The 26296-nt window shown below is 52.0% G+C and overlaps 1 protein-coding gene across 2 annotated transcripts in view; it reads right to left on the reverse strand.

Annotated features, from left to right (window-relative positions):
* The window catches only part of ACSS2 (acyl-CoA synthetase short chain family member 2), a 31804-nt gene extending 17684 nt beyond the window's left edge, over window positions 1-14120 (reverse strand). For both annotated transcript variants that reach the window (XM_086474604.1, XM_086474605.1), the window contains exons 1-2: window positions 13997-14120; window positions 13471-13666 (exon numbers count right to left, since the gene is read on the reverse strand). In XM_086474604.1, coding sequence (XP_086330730.1) covers window positions 13471-13666; window positions 13997-14120 — 320 coding nt within the window. The remainder of the gene's footprint in view (window positions 1-13470; window positions 13667-13996) is intronic.
* Window positions 14121-26296: the final 12176 nt, after the last annotated feature.

Genomic DNA, 26296 nt, shown 5'->3' on the forward strand with positions numbered 1-26296 from the left:
GCAGGAACATATTTGAGTTTTTTTAGCACTTGAGAGGCCCGTGTTTTACATACTGCATGTTGCGTGCACGCTCAGATAGAGAAAGGCCATATGGTCTCCGCTGAACCACCCATCAACTAAGTAAACGCAAGTCCTTTAAACTAAACACACAGATGCTCAACTGGGGACCTTCTGAGGCAGGCTTTCTCCTAGAAATCTGTGCTTTGTTGAAAAAGTCAGGTTTCATGCAAAGATGACAGCTTTCTAGCTGCCTACAGCCTTTCCTTGCCAGGACCAGATAGCCCAAGGGTATCGGGGACCATCATGGAGCCGTGTGCAGGACAGTAGTGCCCAGCTCTGTACAAAATAGATCCCTATCAACATATTAAAGGAAGCACAGGCTCTGCAGAGCACTTATGCTGCTTCTTTCTGCCAGAGGTTAAAATAATGGGCTCTCCGCTGCTGAACAGGCGCCTTGATGCACACATGCCCCACAGCACGTGACTTTGGGGGCTCTACCAGCATCTCAGCAAGAAACGATCATGTGGAGAAGTCACCCTGGACAGGGGAGGAAGAAAACTTCAGCTAGGAAACCTGAACACTTGTCACCTCCGTGGCACATCCATGCCTACAAGAGGCTTACAGGCTGCCTGCTTGCTCAGCTGGGAGTTTGACCTTGGAGATGCAGAGCCACAGACCTGCTTTACCTAGTGCCCATGTAGCTAAACCAAGGTTAAGCTTCCCTGTGACCACGTAGGCTAGCAAAAGATTTAGCATTGCACGTACTCTGTGTAGCAGGCAAAGTGGCTTGTAGGAGCAGGCAAGCATTTCTTTAGAGCCACACTAACTCCAGAGTTGAGCCTGTGGAGCAGTCAGGGATGTGGCGCAGCCGTGCGGGAGGGAAGCTGCAGCCAGATGCACTCCTGGACATTTGCACCAAAGCAGGTTCAGAAGTTACTGTGCTCTGCCAAGCATCAGGGCTGCCTACAGGGCTTTTCAAAGCACTGGTCTGCTTCAAGCACTCGTCATGTAAGCAAGCGAGCCTTATGCTGCTGTCCCAGCAAGCTGCGCCCACCCCAGCTGGAGGATAAACAAGCAGTAGGGAGGGGCAGTAACTTCTTAACCTGCTTCATCTCGGTGGCCAAGGGGATGTGCACTTCCCAGAGCACCCGAACGGACCAAGTGAAGCTGACCTGAAAATGAATCAGCAATGCTGTTTGGTTTCCTTTCTTTCACCGGATTTCTAAATAAAAATTATTTGCATAACCTGTTTGAGTAACGGATGGATACAGCTTCCTTGTGCAACGCTGCCTCGGTATTTGCACGGAGCAGCAGGAAGCACAGGTTGCATCAGTGGGAATTATGGTTTTCGAGGTAATTGCCAATGATAATTGTGGTTTACAAAGGTTATAACACCACTAAGAGAAGCTGGTGTACAGCAGAAAAATGACAAAATGAAGCCAAGCAAGCGAAGTGTTACAAGTATTCAAGATCTGCCAGACTATCTGCAGATCCACAGTCAGTCAGAAACAGAAAAATCACAGAGCAAAGCAAACTAGGGCACAAAGCCAAAGCCTATCTGGCCCCTGTAAACACTCCCACTGAGGGCCAAAGGGGATGAAGATCATTTAAGTGTCTCCTTTAAGCTCCTGCGACCACATCACCCTCAAATAAAAGCATTAACCCAGAGTTACCAAACACAGCTGTTCAGTTTTCAGAGCAAAGCAAACCACCTGAAAGCCACCAGGTTTCATTCCCTGACCAGCCCACAAAGCAGTTTTGCTTACTGTAGGAAGAAGGCTCTCTGCATTTTATCTACAGGAAAGCACTCTCTTAAGAAAATACAGATTCCCAGCTTGAAAAAGGTGTTGGAAGAGGGAAAGGACCTTTCCCAAATGATGCAACGTCACAGGAAGAATTTGCACAGTGGGGAATCACAGAAAGCCTCCAGTAGAGCAGAGACAAGAACTGTGGGAATACTTGACCTAAAACATCCATCTCTGGTGCCATCTAAAGTAAAAAAGTGCTTAGAGCCCAAAGTCCCTCCTAAGCTGGTACACGAGAGGCGCACAGTGGAGACAGCAAGTGCTCCAGCTCCTGCTCCACCAGCAGCGTGTTCCCAGAGCAGGGCACAAGGCGAAGGAAGGAGCTTTCCTCTACCTCAGGCTCCTGCACGGTGGCACCTCCTCACGTGCAAGGTCGCCGGGGGCGGCCAGGCAGGCTCATGGCTTCCTGATCCACCCTGCGTCCAGAATTAGAGCGGCTGAAATGCCAGGCAGAGCTCAGCTGGCCAAGCTCCCGCCATCCAGGGAACGGGCTCACGGGGACGCCGCATGGGCAGCGAGAGCCCCGGGCCTTCCCGCCGCCTGCGCTGGCACGCACGGGCGGCGTGCTCCGCTGCCACGGCCGTCAGCTGCTCCCAAACCTCCTGCTGCCACTGGGCTTGGCTGTTCTCAGGAGACGCAGGAAACCCGCAGCCCGAAGAAGGGTCTGCCTAGAGACAGCTTGGTAGTTTGGGAACAGCAGCCACCAAAACTGAAAAAAGTACAATTTCTCCCTCCACCCCCAGCCTTGCTTATCCCATCTGACACAGGAACGGCACTCGAGTAGATATCTCCCTCTAAAATCTGTCCTTGAGAAAACAGATTATGCTGAAATGCAAAGTTTGGAGAGACCAGCTGTACAAGATAATCAGAAAAAGACACCATTTCATTGGGAAAAAATGCTTGTATTTGCACGGATTGTTCAATATGGAAATGCTCGTAGACAGACTATCCAAAGCAGAAGGGTCTCCACCGCTGACTCCAGGGGGGAGCTGGGGAGGCTGAAATGGGTTTACAAAAAAATCTGCATGAGAACATTTCATAATAACGGGATGGACTGCCCAGCCCTGCCCATGCTTGATGTCACCTATCTCCCACCACAGTAATGCACGGCAGCAAATACCCAAAGGAGTTCTGGAAAGGCTCAGAGGTTTTTCGAGTAAAAGGTTTACCAGAAAGCTCAGCCTCTATGGTCCCCACAGTCATCCTCGAATCCCGTTGCATCATGACAAGGATAAAAAAAAAAAAAAAAAAAGTTGTGTAACAATGGACCATAGCCTGGGAGGGGCTGGCGAAGAGGTTTTCCCCATATATTCAGAAATATTTGGCAGCCCTGAGAGAACACTGTTGAGTAAGTCTGGCAAGAGAAATCCCAGGAAAAAGAAAAATGTCATCAATTTAACAGCATCACCTTCTAAAATCATACAGTCAACTCTGAGACCTGCATTAAATCCACCCTATGATTTTCCCCTCCAGCACCCCCCATATGCTTAGGCAGGGCTTAACAAAGCTCCACTGTCAAATCCATCTCTGAGCCAAACCATCTCAACTAAAAGTCGATCATGTACCTATGATGAATGGGTTCCTATTGCCGTAAAGAAACCCAAACCAGGCTGGCACACAGCACCGTGCTGTGCCAAAGCAGGAGCCCTGTGCTCTGTAGAGCACGATGTGCTGTGTCCAGCCCCCAACACGCATCTTCTCCAGCCTGACTCAAACGCTCAAAGGCGTTACCATGACTGTATTTTACAAAACAGCTAAAATGGAGCTTATTTCTAAAGGGATGCTGGGCCACCATCTGCTCTGTGACCAGGGAATCAGTCTTCTCATCACCTCTAAAAACAGCCATATGGAAACGCAGCCTACATCCAACCAACACCCCGCATGGTTGCCAACATCCCATAGGAAAACCCACATCAATCTTTCTGTCCTTCCTTTTCATTACATACACTCTCAGCAACATTTTCTATTTGCAGCCTTTCAGAACCTGAACAAATACCAGAGGCATCTAAAGAAATAGTATTTACCTTGTGCAGCCCAACTGTTGTTCGCTTCACCAGACTCCAAGCAATGCCTACAGCAGAGCCCAGCTAGAGACAGACACTACTCCCAAATCACCTATTTATCCCTTGACCCTCCAGAATTTCCTCCAATTTTCCCCACTCACCTGCCAGGCTACATCCTAAAATCTGCTTCAAGCCCCCTTCTATAGACTGTAGGATACTCTCACATCTCTAAACTGACCAACACCTCCCAGCCTACTCTGCTGCTGGTTCCTCAGCCAACGTAAGGAAGCAAGTGAAGTCAATGTCATGGGGTTTGCACCGCCTGTGTTCACACTTGAGAGCCAGAATGCTCAAGCGTGACAGTTTTAGAGGAGGTAGGATCGACAGCAGTCAGCACGACCCTCTTCAAGGGGAGTCTACTATTACTTTGTCACATTGGACAAAATAAGGCAGTTTACAAGGAATATAGACCACATGCAAATACCCCGGTGACGGTGTCAGCAGCCATTCTGCACTGGCGGGTGCCTGCTCAGTGGCAAGAGGAATTCTGCTCCTCTGTGGAGCATTTTTCCTATTTGCTTGATATTGAGCAACCATCAAGTCAAGATGGTATGCATTACCTCTAATCATGTTCTCACTTTCATAAGTATTTTACAACACAGGAGAACAGCAAATGAAGAAAAGTTATAGCTTTTTACCTATTTTATTCAGAGGAAAGTTTAAGATTTTTAAACAAAAAAAATGTTAAAAGGTTTTTTGTTAGATTGTTGGGTTTTTTTAAACAAAATGATTACGTAGTGTTGCAACAGAGCTTGTATGCAAGACTTACGCAGTAGGTCAGAGTTTGCCTGACCTCAGCCAGCACTTCCAACCCTGCAAGCCAAATCCACAGAAGGCTGTAGAAGAACGCAGGAGTTAGATATGAGAGGAAACATTTTAAATGTTTACCGTAAGCAACATTTTCAGAGGAGCACAGACTATTTTTACCAGTCCAACGGCACGGGAGCTAGAGCTTATTTCCAGCACAACAGAGCTGATTCCTTGCTTAAACAATTTGGAGTCGGGCCACAAAACATGTCCTGGACAAAGCTTGTATGAGTACAATGGTCAACAAGCTGCCTGCAGCTGGGAAATGCCCCATTTGGGGAAACATTGCATCTCTGGATGGGGCATACTGCCAAATTTTCAAGACCTTCTAGAAACACTGAAAGCCATGCAAGCTGATGTCACTGGAGGCTCAAACAATATCCATCAAGGCTATGATAGGAATTTAAACTTAATCAGATTTTTGGTGGATATTTTAACTTCATGGCTCAGAAAACTTTACAGGTGATGGCCAGACGTCACCTGCTGGACTGTCATCTTGTTCTATACAAGGAACATCTCTTAGAAGATGGTCAGCAGCCACAGGAAAGCAAAACATGTTTCACTATCAGGTACCCAGGTATGAAAAAGTAACCAGGAAGGCCATCAGTTTCCTTGAGGGATTCCCCTAAAGAAGGGAGGTGACATCTGTGAAAATGACAGGCTTTGAATTTACAGAGAACTGCCAGGCTTCAGGATTTCGTATCACACCACGCTTCAACATTTACAAGTGACGTGCAGAAATGCAAACAGAACTGAAACCCTGCTCTGACTGTGTGCAACAGGCACAGGGGGAAAAGGCAAGCTCATTGTGCTGCTAGGAGTCAAGGGGTCTTGCCAAAGCACTGGCAATCAATACTAGAGCCTAATAGCTTGGAGCACAGAAAGCCCACCAGGCACAATGCACCTACCCACAAGAAAAGTGCCACATTTGGAACAAGCACCCACTCGTGCCTCTTTTGGCAAAGCCTGATCACTCTGTCCCCTGTAAATGCCACTACTCTGAGCAAGTCTCATTCACATCAAGCCCAAGCCCTTGTCCACTTCTGCTCCATTCACACCATGGTGCCAGGGGAGAAGACACAAGCCACTCACTCAGCTGAAATAAAACAATTGGGTTTTCTAGTCCGATGAGCAACCTGAAGGCTCTGATCTTTCATGTCCTGAATCTGTACAGGAGTTCACCATCCTCTCTGTCCACAAACTCCATTTACCCACCCCAAGCTTCAACTCTTCTGCCAATACTCACAATATGCATCCTTGCATAACTGCAGTCCTCCTCCCAACAGTAAGTAAACTATTCTTAAAACCTATCAAGGTGCCTGTAACATCTGCCAGCACTACAAGATACTGGTTTCATAGATGTAAGAAAAACTGGGAGCTATTGTCTGTGCACACACACCTTTCACTACTCCCCCAGGTAGTTACTGCACAACCACACACCCAGAACCATGCAGAATGGTGGCTTTGGACAGGATATAAGCCAGCATTTTAAGATGGGGGTGTAAGAAGCAATTAATGAAAAAATATTAAATCCTTTCTGCTGAACGAACAGAGCCAGAGCCTCTGCCAAAGCAAGGAGCAGCATGAGGAAAAAATACTAAATAAGAACATAAAAGGCACCACAGGTCTCATTTACGCAGTAGTATTGCACTTCAGCACAGGGATGTTCACAGCAGCTCAGCCAAGAGCCTCTTAGACTAAAACAAAATACCATGCTGGGTCAGAACCAGGATCTGGTGCTTCACCTCCAGGAGCAGAAGATGCTGTTTATGGAGGGCACAGGAGCCTGGCTCCCATCAGCAGTTCAGCTTCAATGTTGATCCTTGGGGGACCTGCTGCTGGTCCCAAAAAGCGACCAGTAAAAGCAAGGAAGCAAAGGGCAAGGCTAAACCAGCTCCACAGAAAGATCTTTCTTCCATTCACAGTTAAATTACTTTCTTGAAAAAACCTTCTGCAGGAAGCCTCTCAAAGGCATTCTAAAAACACCCGTATCCGCGTGCTCAGTGCCATCCACCTCACACTCCAGCAGGTCTGCCAGCAGGACTTCACTTCACAGCAGCTCCACCACCTTTCCCAGCAGACTGCACGGGTCCATACACAATGGACCCAATTTCACTGTACCACTAGGGACACAAGTCGGATTTACCAGTTCCCAGGACCCCCTCTATTGCCCTCTCTAGATGGAGTGGGGCTGGCAATCTCCCAGTCCTTGGCACGGCAGCCCTTTGCAACAACCCTGGCCAGCAGCTCTGCTATTTCACATTCAAGATCCTGCAGTCCTCTGGGGTGCATGCCATCTAATCCAGGGCACTTACTGACATCCAACTTGTTTATCTGGTCAAATACTTCCTGGATATTCCCTTGTATTTTTATAGACAGATGCTGTATCCCTGCCAGTAGCACTAACCAAGGGTTTCAGAGCAAAAGGCTGGGAGCAAACAGCTCCAATAACCCAAATGAAAGCTGCTCCCCTGATTCTAGGCTGCTGCTGGTGTGTTCACAAGCAGGAGAGCTTACACAACCCCTCTTCTTACTGCACAGCCATGAAGCAACCACACAAGTGCTGCCCGAGGACCTTCTTACTTTACAGAGTAGGAAAGTCCCATTCTGCCTACAGAAGCAGGATTACAGGTTATTTGCACTCAGTAAAAGCAACTTCCAGTGAAAATCTTCACTAATGCTGAACACCCTCCCACGGAGGCACAAGTCCGGGGTGCTTCTGAATGGGCAAAACCCCAGGAGACCACAGGTACCGGGTAATCAAGTGGTCACCAACCTTTTGGTGACCACCAACAGGACAATACCTGTCCCCTTCCTTTGTTGCACTGCAGAGAACAGCAGCATGGGGCTGAGAGTACTTGCCGGCTCCCAGCTCCTGCCCTATGATGGAAAAGGCTCTGCAGAGCATGGACAGGGCTTGAGATCTCCAGAACATCAAACCAACCATCCTCCCTGGCATCCCCCTGCAAACCAGCATGCACATCTGACAGGGATGAGTCAAGCTCTGCTTCCGAGTAGCCCTCAGAAAGGAAAAACAGCTTCAAGTGACTCCGTGCGTGCCAGATGAGTAACGTGGTGCTCAGAGCCCTGCCTCATGGGGGAAACTACACCCCACACACTGGAGGCCCACGGGACAGCACTTGCCTGAAGGCGGCGTTTTGCTGCTCTCACATATTTAGTTCACCCCTTTGGCACAACCACTCACCTGGTAACTACCTCAGAGATCTCACAGCAACATGGAGAATGTAGGATGCAGCACACAAGTGCTGGCCACTAGCAGAAACACTTGGGACAGAAGAACCTAGAGATATGACAGGAGAAAACTGCTGGATGCCAGGTCTCAGCACACACACGTAGCCTTTGGAAACAAGCTTCAGACCATGATCTCTGCATTGCCCAGCCCCTCAGGCCAAACCAAGAATCTCCAAACCCTTAAGCAGGCATTACCATCTTCCCATTTCATCTGCAACCAAACCCACAGTAGGGCAATCAGAGCAATTAGATGAAATTGGTTAATTCACAAACCAGCATAGCCTTGCTCTAAACAGCTCACAGCTGAAGACGGAGACTCCATCCACCAATGGAGAAAAGCCAGGGAGCTACGCCTGAGGACACGCTATGAGGCCCTCCTGTCCCAGTTTGCACTTATATACAAGCACCCAAACGCAGCCGCTGCCACAGCACTAACCACACCAGTTGGTGACTGTCCCAGAACCGGGAGAGGAAGAATTCCACCAAAGAAATCAGGAAAGCACATGACCTGGATGTGTCTGAGCTACAAGAGCTACTCCCTTTACTCCTTGTTTTAATACAAGGGGTCTATTGATGCTCCCACCATTCCCACTCTTGCATTACCCACACAGCTCAGAGTCAGAGAGGGCGCCACAAAGCAGCGGTGTTCTTGTTCGGAGGTACAGAAAACACTGCTCTAAAGCTTCAGGCAGATGCATCCAGGTTTGTAAACCCTCTCCCAGGCTGTCAGATTTCACAAAACCCACCAGAAGACAGCTACACGTTCTGTGATGGAAAGCTACAACTATCAGTGCCCTTGAAGGAGGGTGCAAGATCTACAGCTTAATAAAATACAAGTACGTTCAACACGTTTTATTACCTACTTCAGGCGCACCTGATCTGCCCGATTTCCAGAAGCAGAGCATTGTACTGTCCAGCAATGCTTCCAAAATAACGAACACCTGTCAAGACCACCAATTATCACTCCACTCTGAGCACAAGCAATGGGGGATGACATGAGTGGCTGAGGATGCAGCCCCGAAAGCCTCTCCGGTTTTCAGGGCTGAGTGGGGCCACCCCTTTTCCCACGGAGAATCCTCATCAGGGAAAGGAGCTGAGCTGAGCCTGGGTAGTGCTGTGAACATAAACCAAACACATGGCAACCTTTCCACAATGCTTCTCACTGCTGTAGAGCTTACTCAGATTCCCTGATGGAAGTGATCCCTCCACAGCAGCAACAAGGGAAGAGCAGCATTGGGTATGGCTGGTCGGTAGCACCCCAACACAGCTTTGGCTGCTCTCAGCAGCCTGCAGGCAAACATCTGCAAATGTGTCTCAGTGTAAGGAACATTCTCAGTGGTGAATTTTTGTTCTTTAAACTGTGTGATTTCAAGACGTACTTCCACTACCAGAAGAGTGTTGAAAGAGGCTGCTTCACTGGAAGCACGACAAGTCATCCAGGAAGTTACCAAAGAAACGAAGAGCCAGTTTGGCACAGGACACTCCAAAGCCCTGAAGCCAGCGGGAGCAGCAGAGCTGAGTGCCTCATGTGGAAGCTGGCTACCGTTAAGTCTGGATGTCAATAGCCAGCATCCTCAGTCGCAGCATCTGTGCATATGACAGTAGTGGGAGACTGGCACCTGCAAAGGTAGCTAAAGAGAAAACCAAAACACAGTGCTGATCTGGATAATGCAGAGAAGCACTCCACGGCGAGGAACAGCCACCAGATCGAGGGGCACCAGCAGGCCGCAGGGGCCCCAGGGACCCACAGGTGTGGTCTGGTCCCATTTAGTCCCAGCAGCACATTTAGACTGAACCAGTGTTTGACAATCTCTATCCTCTCTGGAATGCTGCTGTCCAAAAACTATGCTCAGTTTCTTAATAAAGAAACTCCAGAAGTGCTCTGGACATGTTTTGGTTTGTTTTCATGGGGTTTGTTGGTTTGGGGTTTTTGTTTGGTTTTAAACATGCTCTATAGTTGTTTTCTTCCTTACAGAAAGATTTCTGGGAAGAAATCTCACAGCTACAAGCCCTACAATCCTTTATTACACTTAAAACCCCCTCAAACCAACAAAACCACCTTCTCTGTTTTATCTTCACATGTCATGTTTGTTCTAGGCCCAGAATGGGAACCATAGACAGTTATTCTTTTGCTTAAACAAAGCTCTGGTAAGCTCTGGCAGCCTTTACAATATTCATTACTTCATACGCAAGCATAAGCAAGCAGAAAGCACTCTCCCAAAGACGGCAGAAGCCAGCAGCACCCTGCTAAGCCCACACACCTAGGCTACAGGGAAGCTAAAAATAGCGTGCAAAGCTCTACCTCCTGCCCCTGCCCCCTGGTTCCACCAGGCACCACCACTACTGCAGTACACCAGCACAAAGGCAAGAACTTAGTGCTTCAGCTATGCACGGGTTACACAGAGAACATGCTTCATCCAGGTACCTTCACACCCCATGGTCTAATTAGAGAGAGTTTTGTAATAGGTGGTGTTCTTTTTGAATTCCCACCTGGTTGTATTTTTACCTCCACAAGCTGCCCAGGCTGATGGTTATACGAGATTATTAACTGGCACTTCGGCCTAAGGGTTTGTCCACGCACACAGGTACGCCTACAGCACAGCGAAGGCACGCTCTGCTCCTGCTCTAATTAACACTGCCCACCACAGACCAAGTCCTCAGCGCTGCTCCAAGTCCCCTGCAAGTGCCCTCAGTGTCCCAGCTGGTTTGCTCTGTGCATTTCACCTGCAAGGCCCGCAAACGCCACCGTAGGTATCGACCTGCACAGTAACCAGGGTTACCCACTTCAGCCTTTCCATGCAATTATGAAAGAGATTTCACTTTTGAGAGCAGCACTTTATCAGAAACATTTCCTGGAGCTTCTGCTCCTTTTTAGGCCACATCAGCAACACCAAACAGAGAAAGAGGAATCAAAACCAGCAAAAACAGAAATACTTGTAACGTTCACAAGCAGCAAGAGATACCATAGTGAAACAGGCAACAGGGAAAACGCAAGCGTTTCCTACCAACTCAGGATGGGCGTTTTGAACCACCTAGTCCTAACAGCACCGAGAGGACAACACGACGACAGCACGCGTCACCGACGTACAAGTTCCGCAGACGAAGCAATCCCATGTACTGCCCTTTGTGCTGAAAGAGTAATTCCATGTGACCTGGGTTCAGACCCTCTGAGTGGAGCCAGTTTGGCCAGTCCTAGATTGATGGTGGTGCAGGAACCTTCAGAGCAGCTTAGCCGTAACAGATCCAGATGAACTGCTCACTCCTTCCAGTCCACGCAAAACTTGAGACAGCCACAGTCAGCAGCGCACTGCAGCTCTGAGGTTTGTCAGGACGCTTCTCAGAGACACTCAGCAAGGCCTTGAAATATTATTCACTTTTCCGCTATTTTCTCCTCTCTAAAGCAAAGACTACAGTTTTGTATCTTTTCAAAGCTCTCAGAGCTGGGCAGTCACAGATACCTCGGTATAAGCTCAGCACCTTTTTCCACCTAGCAAGGCACAGACTTTTTTAAAAGCAAGCAAGTGGCCAAGGTATTTTTTCCCAGGAATCCTCTTTGGCTTTCAAAGGCTCTCATTTCTTTTTTGACCTTTCATACAGTGAGACAAGTCTCAAGTGGTTCAGGAAAGCGGGCTCGTTCAGTAGTGTCAAACACACAATGTGAAAGGACAAGATGACAGCAATCACATTTGGTTACTGAAGAAAAGCATGTGCCCACAGAGGCGTGCGCACGGTCCTGGAGGAGTCATTTTTACACGTCCCAACCCTCAGCCCCGCTTCCTCAAGACCTCAGTGCCGCAAGTTCGCAGGTCACACGCGCACGTCACGTTCAGCGTGCCTCTTCCACCCCTCCCACCGACATTCCCAGCTGACAGCTCCAGACATCCCAGTGCCAGGTCACTTGTGACAGAACCACACTAGGAGAGTTTATCCCAAAATAGTCAGGGAAAACTGCCCGCTAAGGGGGAAGACAGACCTTGTTTTTCAGCACTGTGAACACCACAACTGACAGACACCCACCATTTTAATATCCGCTCCAAGTTTTGCTCAGCATCACAAATACTCCCACAAAGGCTGCTAAAATAACAAGAAAAGTCTTCACCAAGACTAAATTAAAGCTGTAGGCTGCTGCTTAGCTGTCTCCAAGATTTATGTGCAAGAAGAACAATGCACCCACTCCCTCCGTAAACCCCAGCATAGCTGCCAGCACTGGCCTGCCAAATGGCTTTGTTTGCTGACACACCTTTACCTGAACGAGTTTGCAAAGGAGTTTTAATTCAGAAGTTGCAGTTATTTTACGTCCAAGTGAGTTTGAGAATGTATTTAACTAGCAGGGAAGTAAATACTTTCCGCTATTTCACCTGTGTCTTATCAGTATGATTATTTGCTAGACATTACGTGCAATTCTTTTAGTGAGGAGGTAGCTCTATGAATAGAAACTCCAGTATAAACTCATTTTACAGTCGCAGCCAGAACTATACCAGTATAAACAGACTCTCTGTAGCGGGGTAGCCCCTAGTCACCTTTACATCAAGTGACTGCGGGGGACCCTTCAGCTGCACAAAACCACCTAGAGCAGCACAGCTGTTCATCTGCTCCCATCCGGTATTTTTATTGCAGGGACAGTAAGACCCCAGCTGCTCCGCTGCAGGGACTCCCCATAACCCAACAAGTTACTGCATCCCTACCAAGCGGCAGTTAACTGTGCTTCTGTACCGCCACACGCAGTCACGGCGATGCAACGCAAACGTGCGCCAGGTCAAGGGAAACGGCAAAACGCCCGGGTGAGCAAGGCACTGCGCTCAGTTTGGGGACATAGCCGTGGTGCCAGCTCAGCTAGGTCAGCAGGGGAGCATTAGTTCTGGATCTCGGACACCACGAGTAAAATCTATTTTGCATCAATACGAAAACTTCAAGTTTCACATGGCTTTTAATACTAGTAACTATGGTAAAAAAAAAACAACCAAACATATTTCAGATAGGGCTGCAAGTTAACTTTTCTTCCCAAAGGTAGGGCAGAGAAGCCAGCCTTTCTAAAAGCATCAGCGTTACTCACGCACGAGTGCAAGGAATCAATGTACAAGCTCAGGTTTTTAGAACTTTTCTGCCACAGGAACGGAAACTTGCCAGACTCACAAAACATGAAGACGGGAGATCCGGGGTTTATTAGCCTTTTGGTGTGGATGTTAGCTGTTCCTCATCCCATGTCTCTACCCACCACTACCTACTTCACTCGGGAATCGTGGCACCTGCCTCGATACTGTCTGACTGCTCTCAGCAGGTACAACTGCACCGGCAGAGCTGGAAGTCAGGAGCTTCCCACTGCTATGCCGGGCCACCTCAGTGCACCCCAGGATGGGCAGGGCAGCTCCATTGCAGGGCTCTTCTCAAACACACAGAACACAAACACCTCTTGTACCTATGTAAAGATTAAAGCCTGTCAGGTTTTACCATGTTTTAATTTACCTCAGTAGAAATCAACACTATTTGTACACTTAGCATGGTATTTACACACGTTCTCCACCATAATAAAAACAGAAATTTACCAGTAAAAAGCAATTTTGTCCCCAAGTTTCTTCTCATTGACATTTCTATCCAGGAGGTTGTAGCAGATGTTGGTGGTCGCCCCTTTCATCCACTCAATGAAGATCTTTCCCTTTGTCACATCGAAGTTGTACTTCAGAAAGGGTCCCCCGTGCTGACTCTTCCAGTAAAACTCTTTGGCAATGTCACCCCAAAACTCTGCAGAGGCAACGGCCACAGCTCACGACCCAGAAAGAGGGACGGATGAGGAAGACAACACCTCAGGGAACAACGGGGCCAGTCCCCACGCTCCTGCATCCCACGCGTGGGGCCCCGCCGCGGCACTGCGGCCCCAAGGCCCCCCGCAGCCCGGCCGCCCCCTTCTGCCCCCCGGCACCCCCAGCCCCGCTCCCCCCGACCCTGCGAGCTGCCCCCGGAGAAACCGGCGGTGCCTTGCGAGAACCGCTCCCCCGCCGGCCTCCCCGGCCCGGCCGCGGCCCTCCCCCGGGGGAAGCGGGCCTGGCGGGGGCTCCCGCCGGCGGCGCTCACCGTGCGGCTCCTCCACGGAGCGCTGGTAGAGGCGCTCGTAGTGGGACAGCGAGGGGACGTGCGCCGCCGGCAGCAGCTCGGACCGCGGCCGGTACAGCCGGGCCTGCTCCTCCGGCAACACCATGGCGGGGCGCCGGCGGCTCTGAGCGGGTGGGCGGCCGCCGAGCCCGCTTCAAAGCGGCGCGGAGCCGAGGGCGGGGACGGCAGCGGCCCGCCCTCACGGCGGCGGCGGGGGCAGCGCCGCCCCGGAGCGGCAGAGGCGAGGCCCGCGGAGCCCGGTAGGCCGACCCCGGGGCGGAGCAGGCCCGGGCCGGCAGGGGCTCGCCAGCACTCGGCGGCGGGGCGGCGGGCGGCGCGGTCCTGTCAGCCATGTCCCCCTGTCAGCCAGGACCCCACCCGTCAGCCAGGACCCCACCCGTCAGCCAGGACCCCCGGTCAGCCATGTTTCCCCCCACCCGCCATGTGCCGCCTGTCAGCCCTGTCCCCGCCGCCAGTGGTGTCCCCCGGTCAGCCATGTCCCACCCGTCACCCCCATTAGCGGTGTCTCCCCCTGTCAGCCGCGACCTCCCCGTTAGCCCTGTCCCCTCTGGTGCCTCTGTCAGCCATGCCGCCTCCACTAGTGGTGTCTCCCCGTCAGCCATGTCCCCTGTCAGCCGTGTGCCCTCCATCAGTGGTCTCTCCCTGTCAGCCCATGTCCCCCCATCATCAACCATGTTCCCCCACGCCGGCAGTGTTCCCCCGTTAACAGTGCTGGCCCGTCAGCCACATCTCCCTCGCCAGCGGTGTCCCCCGTGAGCCATGTCCCCTCAGGGCCAGGCCCCCCCCACTTTGCCAGGCAAAGGGGAAGAGCCCGGGGTGCCATCGATATCTCCACCAGCCCTAAAACAGGCCCAGAGACCATGGCCGCACTCAGTGCCTGGCCCCCTGCAGAAAACAACCTTCATTTTGATTCACAACACCACTTGCCCACCACTGACTGGCTGGGTGAGCACAGTGAGCCCCGCCAGTTCACTGAGCACCTTCCCCCCCTTGCAAAAAATTTTACAGATCTTGTGTAGTTGGTGAAAAATTAAACTTTTTTTTTTTTTCACCAAGAAGGCAGTCAAACGCTGGAACAGGAGCCCAGAGTGGCAGCAGGGTCTCAGTCCTTGGAGACAGTCAAAACTCAACCAGACAACCCCCAAGCGACCAGCCCTGTCGAAGCACAAGGTTAGATCTGGGGTCTCCCAAGGGACCTATGTGATTCCATCAGTCTCTGGCCTTAGAGGCAGGAGCTGCCTATGGTGGTACCTCCCGCAGCAGACACACTGCCAGCTCAATCCTTAACATCTCCTGCATCGAGCCAGGCTGCCCTGATGGCATTGCCTAGATAGGCTGCTGAAACCTGGAACATCTGTTCTACACTGGGGTCTATCACCCCTTCGAGCGAAGCTCTGCTGTGCCCCGGGAGCCACTTGCTCTGGCGCCGTAGGCAATTTTTGTAGTGGTTTGGGCTGGAGCCAAGGAGCGCTCAAAAGATAAAAGTCCATAACCTTGAACTTGGCACAGTATGCCTCAGGCTGGAGAGCAGTGGTGTGGTGTCAGCGAGCAGGTACAGCCTACTCCGGGATCCTTAGTGTTTTCCATGGTTTAATGCACTCCCTGGGAGCATTGCCTTGCTGTACGCTGCAGGACATGCAAACTGTGGGCTGGTGAGCATTGCCTGCCGCCCCATGCAATGTTCTCATCAGTAAAGAGGCCAGAAACTGTTCTTCTACAGACAAAAGTGGCTGGTGCTGGTGTGTATTTTCTGTTAAGGATGCTGCCTCGCTTTGAAGGGCACATCTATGCTGCAGCTCCATGCTCTGGTGTTAGTCTGCTGGCTGCCCACACTGCTCGAGAGCAAAGTTTTTTCTGTGACTCCATTTGGGAGCACATAGCTGGTTTCCTCCAAGATGAAACCCAGGAGTAATTCAGATACCTCCCTCCGTGGGCTGTATCCTGCAGGCAGCACCACTCCAGAGATGCTCTCTACACCTCTCCAACATGACCTTAGCAGGCTTTACACCCCAAATCGGTCAGCCGCCCTCACACAACGCCGTAGCACATGTAACAGCATACATACTTAGTGGTATAAAACCACTGTCCTGGAAAGCTGCAGTGTGGCCTCATATTATTCGTTTCACTGTTATTGACTATTTAATCGCAGGAAGGAATTTTTAGAGCTTAGAGTGCAGGGACTCAGTCTCTACAAGTAAACCACATGGATGTAGGTGAAGTCTGCAGTACAAGTCCACATCCATCTAGATGCTCAGTTTTACCACATTCACTGTTGGATTTTCAGCCTGTGACCACCAGTCTCTGAGCCCAGGCTCGCTCTGTGGGCAGACATAGTGCAGATACAGCCAAACCCTGCAAGGTATTTCCCTCTGCCAGTCAGTGCTATCCTTACCTCCAAGTTCCCTACTACAAAAAGAATTTTTTGAAGAAAAAGTCAATTTGTCCATGCAGCCTAGGCTCTCTGGCATGGAAATTTTTTAAGCTCCCAAAAAGCTACAGGATTTGCGCTGCTCCAGCACTCCCCTTGGAGTCATGATCCAGGCACAGCCCCATGAGTTTTGGGGGACACGTGGCACACCATTTAACAACCCCAACTGGAAATCACACTGATCCTCTCCTGAGAAGCCCGACAAACCCAGCACCTCTAAAGTCCTTCAGAAACCACGTCCCACTGAAAATTATCTATTACAAGTCGCCAACCCTTAGTTTTAGCAGCCTCCGTCCCGAGGATTTTGCATTTACCAACAAGGCTTAGCGGCTTGCTAACAAACCTTCCGTCCCCCTGCATGCCAGGCAGGGGACTGCAGCTCACCCCAGTTCTGGGGAAGAGCTTTGTCGCCCTCCCTGTCTCGGGAGGGGTGCCCCAGAGCCAATGAAGAGGTGTTTGCGGATCTGGGAGGCAGCCTCTGGTTTCCTTCGCATTGGCCTTTTGCTTTCAATGATTTGTCCAGCTGAAATTCTCCGCCAGGCTCAGTGACAGCATGATTTCTCTCCAGCAACTGTTGCCTGCTGTGGGCAGGATGTACCGAGCCATGAGGCCAGGGCAGCACCATGTCCCAGCAGCCCGTCAGCTCCCCTCCGTCCAGCATGGCCCAGTATGGGCTGCCGCAGCCAGGGGATTTTGTTGTTGTGCTTCAGCTGTCCGCAGCTGTGGCCCAGGACACTGCCTGATGGGAAATGGTTCCGTCGTCTCTCACAATGCACCTGCAAAGCAGAAAGCTCAGAATAGCCTCCTGGATGCATTTTCCTATGCTTTCTTCTCTTGCAGGAGTCCAATTACCCCCCAAGCGCCTGTGTACAGGGCTGTGAACCTCATAGTTGGTAGCATCAGTCAGCGCCCCCCGTGGCACAAACACAGCCCTTCTCACACTTTCATTTCAGTGGTCCACAGCTAAACTACGGGCATGTCCAGGCCTCCCTTCAGTGATTTTGTAGGCTTTAGGGAAAGGCCTCCTGCTGCGTGACCATGCTTTGCTACTCCAGCTCCCTCCACCCCAGGGCAGCTCGCATCCAGCTGCGCTCCTGCGCTGGGAGCTGGTGTGTGGTGGGGTTGGATGCTGCAGGGTTTGCTCCAAGCTTGGCTCCCAGCTCTCCTTCTGACTCACCAAGCAGCCCTGGAAAATCGGCTGCATTTTTGGGCCCTTCATTTCCTCTTGCTGCAAAGCATAAAAGTACATGAAGGGTACACCTTGATGTATGTTAAGGTCTCTTGTAGAAACTCAGAGGGTCAAAAAAAAGATACTGGCCAGGATAGGTGGTGCCTTGCTCACACTGTCTGCTTGGGATACACTGGAGACAGCCTTTCTTGTGCAGCACCTGCAGCTGCTCAGCGACTGTGGTGGGACTCTTCACTGCACCTTCCCTGACATGCAAGACCTCAGTCCTAGAGATGCTGCAGGTCGGGGAAAGAAACTGGAAAATCAGAAATGGCCCGTGTGTCTCAGGCCTTCTGTACGGCGGGGTGAGCGGGAGCAGCCTTGCATGGAAACTTGTATTAATTTGGGCAAAGCACTGACTTACCTGTGGGGCTCCAACTGGGGTCACAGGGCGTTCCCTTCTGACTGGCCTTATTGCCAGGAGTGTGTGAATCACATCCCTGTTCAAGCCAATAACTGAGCACGTCAGATATGTGGTAGCTTGAAACAAGCAGACCTCTCCTCCCCCCGCCTGCCCCCACTCCCTCTCCTGCCAACTTCATCCAAACTCCCTTGAACTCTAAAATCCACTTGCTGATAAATCCGTGTGAGTCAGGAGTGGTTAAAAGCTCCATGCCCCGCTGAGTGCATGCTAACAATGCACCTCGAAAGGTCTCTCCATGCTTCTCACCATCTCTGCCGCTACACAGCTTCTACTGAGACATGTCCCAGGCATGCCATGGCACGGCCCTCCCGTGGGAGCACACGTCTGGGGCACTGGTGAGGGTATCCAGTTTGCCTGGGACGAGGCTCTGCTGAGCATGGGCTCTGTGTAGAGGATGATTTGGGTCAGCTCTGGGGTCCTGTCAACGACAGCTGCTTTTCAGACCAGCTCTGAGTGAAACCTGTGGAAGGGGCTCTTCTGTAGCTGAATGTCTTTTCTTCTTTGCCAAAATCTGGGTGTGCAGGTTGAAGCACAGCAGGAAGGAAGCAACCCACAGCAGCGAAGGAAGCAACCCAGGAAGGCACAGGGGTGTCTGAGCAACACTGAGGTCAGAGTGATGACTGAGGTCCATGTGCTTGCATGGAGGAGGAGGACAGCAAGCCACCTCCTCTCCCGCTGCCTGTCCACTCTTTCCAGAGCATCTCCTGGACAGGGCAGCCTGGACCAGGGCCTGGTGAGGCCATAACAGGTCTGGCCTGGCAGGTTCAGCAGCTTGGTGATAGAGCTGTCAGTGATGGTAATCAGAGAAGATATCTTCTTAGCATGGACTCAACCCCTGGTGAATGTCACAAGCACAAACAAGCTTATGCCTTGCATGGACATGCCAGAGGCAGTGAGAGGCTTTATCTAAATATCCTGCAGTGGGAAGGGAATATTTTCTTGAACTACAGGCAACTGCAAAGGCAGGGAATCGAGGGTCAGAATAAAAGAGCAAAGACTCTGGAAGGAATCCCAAGTGGCACCAGCAAATGCTCCTGGGACCTGCAGAGCAGGCGTGAGAGAGGGAGCAGGGTGGATATCTGACAGCAAAGATCAGCTTACGGCCTGGCCCGTGCTGGCAAAGGGAAGAGCTCAGGTTAGCTACATTAAAATGGGCCTGTGGTGCTCGTTCCTCTCGCAGGTACTCATGCTGGCCCTTGCGTGGGAGATGACACCAGAAGTGGGCAGCGAGACCTCCAGCAGAAAGCTCGAGGCCAGCAGGGCCTTGCAGGGACAGAAGGGAAGGCACCATGCAGCACCACGGCCACTCTTGGGCTATCCCACTGGCATGCCCCTTCTCCCTCATGTGACGGTACCGTGTGGACTCTAACACTGTGGGTCCCCAGAGCAGCATCCTCGGAACAGCGAGGCCAGAGTGAGCCAGAGGAGATGGGGTGAGAGGATGTGACCGGGCTGTGGATCTTCCTGCTGAGGTTTTCTGTGCTCATTTTCAGCACACGGCCAGGCTGGGCAGCCCTTCATTTGTGCTGAATGAACCAGCCCATCGAGGCAACAGGGTGAAACACTGAATCGCACATGTCTTCCCGCTGATAATGCTCCTCCTCTGCGTTGGCTGCAGAGGAAATTTTAATCAGCACCATGATAACAGCCTTTCAGTCCTGTGGGAGTTATCAGCTCCTTTGTTTGTAAATGTAACTGCCCAACACCAATATGGCTCTGGGTTCTGGCATGTGCCGGCTCCACAGCCCTTTGACTCAAGTAGCCTCCCTCCTCTCCAGCCGCCTGCTCCCAGCTATTGGGGTGTTAAAACAGGCCAGGTTGTGCTGAGCACAAGCATGAGCTGCTTCCTTCCTGCCTCTGCTGTCACTGGGAGAGAGATCTCTGAATTTCAGGCTGGTTTAAGCTTCAAAGAGTAGCTGATAAATATGAAAGCCTGGTAATTTAGCCCTCTGCAGCGTACAGACAATATATTCATAATCATTTTACATGTAGATGAGCTAGTAATGAAATCAGGGTTATAAATCAAACCCACGAGACACGTTAGTGCTGTTTGCCTGAGCTTTTTGAACGATCTAGCAAGAAGAAAATGTCTGTCTGTCTCCTAGATGGGGCCAATTAACCTTATAAAGATGCACTCTCCTCGCACAGCGGCTCAGTTGTTTACTTGGACTCTGCTGACTGCTGCTATTTTCATTCTGGATTCAGCCGAGGCACGGGCTGTGGAGGAAGGGAAACCAGGCTCAGGAGAGATGGTGCCTTCATCAGTGGCACGTTAGAGGAGGTTGGGGTTTAATAACTGGCATCCCCATATGGCTTCATAGCTGTCCCCAGCCTTCAGAGAGTGTCTAACACCCATGACACAGCCACCCTCTTTCGTCCTTGTTTTACTGAGCAGTAAGAGACAGCTGGAGCTCTGGGGTGCTCAGTGACTGTGGCCCGTGGAGCAGCCACGTCCTGCAGGCTCCTGCCTGCACCTTGGGTAGCCCAGGCCCACACAGCCTGGGCGGGCAGGCGGCAGCGGCGTGCCCTCTGCTGCTGAGCTGCCAGCCGGGCAGGTCTGCCGTGCCAGGGCTCGCAGCGCCAGCCGTGCGGGGTCCCCAGCGCCAGCCACGCAGAGTTCTCGGTGCAGGGCGTGCAGTGCCAGCACCACAGGGCACGCGGTGCCACCGATGTGGGGTCTGAGGTGGCAGCAATGCCGGGCCTGCGGTGGCAGTGGTGCAGTGTCTGAGGTGCCAACAACACAGGCTGCAAAGTGCCAGTGTTGCAGGATCCAGGCATGAATCCACGGCAGCCAGGTCTCACGGCACAGCACGGGGTCTGGGCACACTGTCCCCTGCCACCATCTGCTTCTGCTCTGCCCAGAACCTGGAGCAGGCCGGGAGCTGAGCTGTACCAGGATGCTTCCCTGGTACCCAACAGCAAGAAAGCCATTACCTGCCTGCACAGGGGGGCTTGAAGCTGTAACCCAGCCGTGCCCCCCGCTACCTAACTCAAATATGAAGGCCGGGAAAGGGCGAGGACTTGCGTGTGGACACAGGAGGACGTCCCACGCACAGGCAGCTTGTGGGGGGGGGTTAGCAGGCCTGCACCAGTGCTTGGTGGGCACTGTGAGGGCGCTGATGACAGCACCCACCAAAGCTGGTCTGCTTTGTTCTTGCTTTGCTTCCTTCTGGCTTGGCCATGTCCTGCCCCGCACCACGTGGGGTTGTCCATATGCTGGGAGAAGGAGGGGGCCTGCTTCAGGGAGCAGGATTTGGGGTGGTGCAAGGATGCGCTGGTAGCCAGGCAGACCTGGGAACAAAGGGACACGGCTGGAGCAGGGCCAGCGTGGAGCTGAGGTCGGTGCTGACACCAGAGGGTGGTGCGGTCTCGTGCATCCCCAGCACCAAACCTCTTTGCTGCTCAGGCCTCGGGGCTGCGGTTCGGCCCAGGGACTGGCCATTTGCCACAAAAACCCAAAAACCTGTCGGACCTTGCAGCACCACGGGCCAGGGTGAAAGGCAGCGGGTGACTCGTCTGGGAGCTGCCTCCAGACTCAGTGGGGACAGGCAGCAGCTTGTCCCACTCTGGCCATGTCTCCGGTATCCAGGACCCCAAAACTGGGCTCTAGACATCGCTCACCTGTGGCCTCAACTGTGCCCTGTGCCATGGCGGGGACACAACTTTTGGGGACCCAAGGGGGCCACTGACAAGCACCCCATGCTGCCTCACATCTGGGGCTGAGGATCTCCGCAGTCAGGCAGATGCTGTGAGGTGGGGGCTGTTTCCTGCATCGCCCAGGACATTACAAAACCCCAGGAGCTGCATCTTCACAATAGCTGGTATCCCCAGGGGCTGTGGCTGGCTGGGAACAGGCAGGGCTGGGAGCAGGAAAGCCACCACTTGGAGGCGCATCACTGCTTTGACACTTGTGTAAGAAAAGGACTTGGAGACAGCTTTTGTGTATTTTTTCATAGAGATTTTTAATGTTTATTTTTTAACAGACTTGGTTTAAATTTTTGTTTTCTACAATAATTCAATGTAAAAATCCCAGTACAATATACAACAGTTTGAACATTTGGAATAAGAAATCCAGCTTGGGGAGACATGTAAGTTCAGCTAGTTTCTAACACAGGTAGCAAATTCCCTCCACCCTCCCCCAAATTCACCAGCCAAGAAGGCATGTGGACAGGAATGCTTTACAAATGTGACCCCCACCCCGTCAAGACATTGGCTGCCCTGTCCCTGCCCGTATTGCAGCGGGATGGTCCCTCAGACCCATCACCTTGGAAAGGGCAGGGTCCCTTCCACGGGATGTCCGGGAACCTCCGACATGGCAAGGCAAAGTCTGCAGGTGGGCAGGCTGGCTGGCTGTTGTGCGTGGGGGACAGGGGATGCTCTGAGTAGGCCCTGCATGCAGGTCCCTCAGGGTCTGGGGCTCCCTCGGGATGGAGAGGAGACCTGTCCTCCCCTTGGCAGCAGTGCCAGCAGCCTTGTACCCTAGTGCAGCTGTAAAGTCATTGGAAGGGGATGGCCCTGTCCCTGCATGGCCCAGCCCGAGGGAAGGAAAACAAAGATGATGCAAGTGTCCCTGGCTCTAGGGGCTGAAGGGTCATCTCAGGGATAGCTCACTGGCCTGGGATCTGGCGGTCTTTCAGGAAGCCACTTTGGCCTGGCCCAGGGTACTCAAGCAGCCTGAGATGGTCCTGCCTGAACAGCCTGGAGTGGTCCTGCTCAAGCTACATGTGGTGGCCCTGCTTGAGCAACATGGGAAGGTTCAGCTCAAGCTACATTGGATGATCCTGCTCAAGCAGCCTGGAGAGGTCCTGCCTGAGCAGCATGGGGTGTTGCTGCTCAAGCAGTGTGGGATGCTCCTGCTCAAGCAGCTTGGGATGGTTCTGCTGGAGCAGCATTAGGGTGGTACTGCTTAAGCAACCTGGAGTGGTTCTACTTGAGCAGCATGGAATGGTCCTGCTGGAGTAGCATGTGGTGGTCCTGCTTGAGCAGCACGGAATGGTCCTGCTCAAGCAGGCTGATGTGCTCCTGCTCAAGACATATAGGGTGGCCTGCTTGAGCAGTGTGGGGTGGTCTTGCTCAGGCAGCATGGGATGGTTCTGCTTAGGTAGCATGGGATGGTTCTGTTTGAGCAGCATGGGGTGGTCTTGCTTGAGCATCATAGAGCAGCTGCAGGTGGCAGGGATAGTTCCTCACGTCCTGCAGCATCCCAAGCGCTGCATTCAAAGCCATGTCTGGCCTTTGTTGCCCCTCTTGGAAATCTTCCACTGCTCAGAGAAGTCTCCCAAAGATGTGTGTGCTTGAAGGGATCCCAGAGGACTCTGGTCGAGCTCCATGTCCCAAAACAGTTATTGCTAATGCTAAATGAGGACATTGGTGACTTTATCTAGCTGAGTTGTGAAACCCTCCAAGGGCAGAGATCCTCCCACTTCCCCAGTGACCAGTTCCAGCTGCACCAGCCCTGTGGAGAAGTGTTTCCTGATGTCCAGCATGAATCTCCCTGCCTGCAAGCTGTGGCCATTACCTCTACTACAGAAGTGCCTTGAGTAGTGGGGATGGGGTGAGAGGCTGATTCTCCATCTGACCTAGCCCCACATCCCATCCCCAACAGTAAGGGCCCTTCCTGCTTGCATCAGGGATGACTGTGCTGGTGATGGCTTTCCTGGGTTGGTAAGGGATGGGATATAAGGCAGAGGAAGGAGGAAGAAGAGAAAACAACAGCAAGAGTCATGTGCTGGGAGTAAGAGTGCAGATAGGATGGAGAAGATGAATGGGAGAGGTCAGGCTGGAGAAGATGGTAGGTCAGGATGGAATTGGGAGGTGGTGAAGGAGAATGAAAGGACAGTGAGAGAGGGAGGTGTGAGGTACGGGAGGATGGTTGGAGGTAAGGGAGGATGGTTGGAGGTCAGGAAGGGGTGGAGGGTAAATTTGTGAGGTAGGTGGGACACTTGGAGCATAAGGAGGGATAGGGAGATGGGGAGGGGTGGAGGAGTATGAGAGAAATGACAAGGGATGGTGAGATAGCCAGAGGTCAAGTATGAGGGACAGGGCAAGAGATGAAAGAGCATAAAAAAGGATGGGAACAACGGGAGGTAGAGGTTCACAGGAAGGATAGAGAGGCTGAGGTCAAGGAATAAGAGATATGAGATGGAGGATGAGGAAGAAGGTATGGGAGATGATGGAAAGTGGAGGACAATGAGGTATGGGCAATTGAGGAAAGTGAGGGACAATGAAGAGAAAAAGAGAGGCTGGAGGAGGATGAGGAGGACTGGGCAGATGGTAGGAAGTGGAGGATGAGGAAGAACGGGCAAACAGTGGATGGTGTTGGGGCATGGGGAAGGATGGGGGACAGTGGGAGGTGGAGGAGGATGAAGAAGCTGGAGATAAAGAAGGAGGATGAAGTTGGGCAAAATGGAAAACAAGGAGAGATGAGATGGCAGGTAGTGGAAGATAAGGAGGGAGGGGGAGATGAAGAAAGAAGAGGAATGAGAAGACAGTGGTAGATAGATGAGGCTGATAGAAGGGGTGGAGAGATATTTAGCAGGGAGAGGAAGACAAAGACTGCATGGCAATGGAGGAGAATGGAAGAGGAGATGGTGGGAAATGGAGAAGCACAAGGGGGGAGTGGAAATGTGGAGGAGGAGGAGGTGGGATTGGGTGATGTTGGCAGCTGGAGGGATGGGGCAACGGTGGGAGGTGAGGGTGGATTTTGGGATGGGGAAGTGGAGGAGGATGAGGGGGTGAGATAGGAGGTAGAAGAGGATGAAGAAAGAAAGATGGGGAGAAGATGAGAAGTGGAGGAGGTTGAAACGGGTTGGGGTGATGGTGGGAGCATGGAGGATAAGCAGGGACAAGATGGTAAGATGTAGAAGAGGACATAGTGATGGTGGGAGCTCATGGAGGATTAGAAGGGATGGTGAGATGCTGACGTAAGGAGGAATATTTAAAAAAATGGCGGCAAAGCAGGATAAGGATGATGGGACAGGGTGGAGGTGGAGAAAGAAGAGAAGACATGAGGAGATGGTGGGAAGTGGATGAGGGTAACAAGGAATGGGATGTGGTGGATGAAGCAGGAGCACGTGAGAGGGATGAGATGCAAGTGTGACAGATTGGAAGGCGGGATATGAAGGGCAGCGGAAGAACACGGGAAGGAGGGATGGGAGGTGGTGGGTGATGGAGGAGAACAATAAGAGATAGGACAATGTAGGATGCAGGAGAACAAGAGGGCAGGAGAAGGCACGGTGGGTAATGGAGGAGCACGGCATGGCACGAAGGGATGGAACACAGCGGATGACAGCACACTCTGGAAGGAGTGGGGAAGGAGGGATGTGATGTGAAGGGGGGAGAACAGGGAGGGATGGGAGGTGCTGGGTGACAATGGAGCATGAGAACAGACAGCACATGATGGAGGATGGAGGAGCACAGGAAGGAGGGACAGAACGTGGCAGCTGATGGAGGAGCACAGAAAGGAACAATGGGACCTGGTGGGTGATGGAGTAGGATGGCAGGGAGGGATAGTACACAGTGGGTGACAGGAGCACAGGAAGGAGGGATGGGATGGAATGGGATGGGATGAGTGGACAACAGAGGAGGAGTGGAACACAAAAGATGGAGGTACACAGGAAAAGGGATGGGATATGCTGGGTGATGGAGCATAGGAAGGAGGAATGGGATGGGTGAGTAATGGAGGAGCACAGGAAGGAGGGCTGGGTTGGGTTAGGTGGGTGATGAAAGAGCAGAATAAAGAGGGATGGGACATGGTGGGCAATGGAAGAGCACATGAAGGAAGAAAGGAATGTGACTGAGGATGGAGGATAACAAGATGGAAAGATGGGACACAGGGCATCAAAGAGCAGGGATGAAAGGAATGGGACATGAAGGATGATGGAGCAAAAGGAGGGGTGGGTCATGGTAGGCGACGGAGGATATCAGGGAGGGACAGTTTAATGTAGTGAGCCTGGAGGAGGCTGGGACCTGCAGGTGACGAGGGCCACAAGGGCAAGAAGCTATAGGCAGTGATGGGAAAGTGGATGTGGGGTCCGCCTGCAGGCTGGGGTGAGCTGCTGGGCAGGATGGGACGGGACAGGGGAGGCGTGAGAAACACCAGCGTCACAAGAACAATGCAGAGCCGAGAGGAGCCTGGTGTGAGGTGACAGCCCTGGCAGTGGGGCCATGGAGGACCCATGG

Source organism: Leptosomus discolor, chromosome 17 (genome assembly GCF_034619465.1).
Source record: "Leptosomus discolor isolate bLepDis1 chromosome 17, bLepDis1.hap2, whole genome shotgun sequence".
Lineage (NCBI taxonomy): Eukaryota > Metazoa > Chordata > Aves > Leptosomiformes > Leptosomidae > Leptosomus > Leptosomus discolor.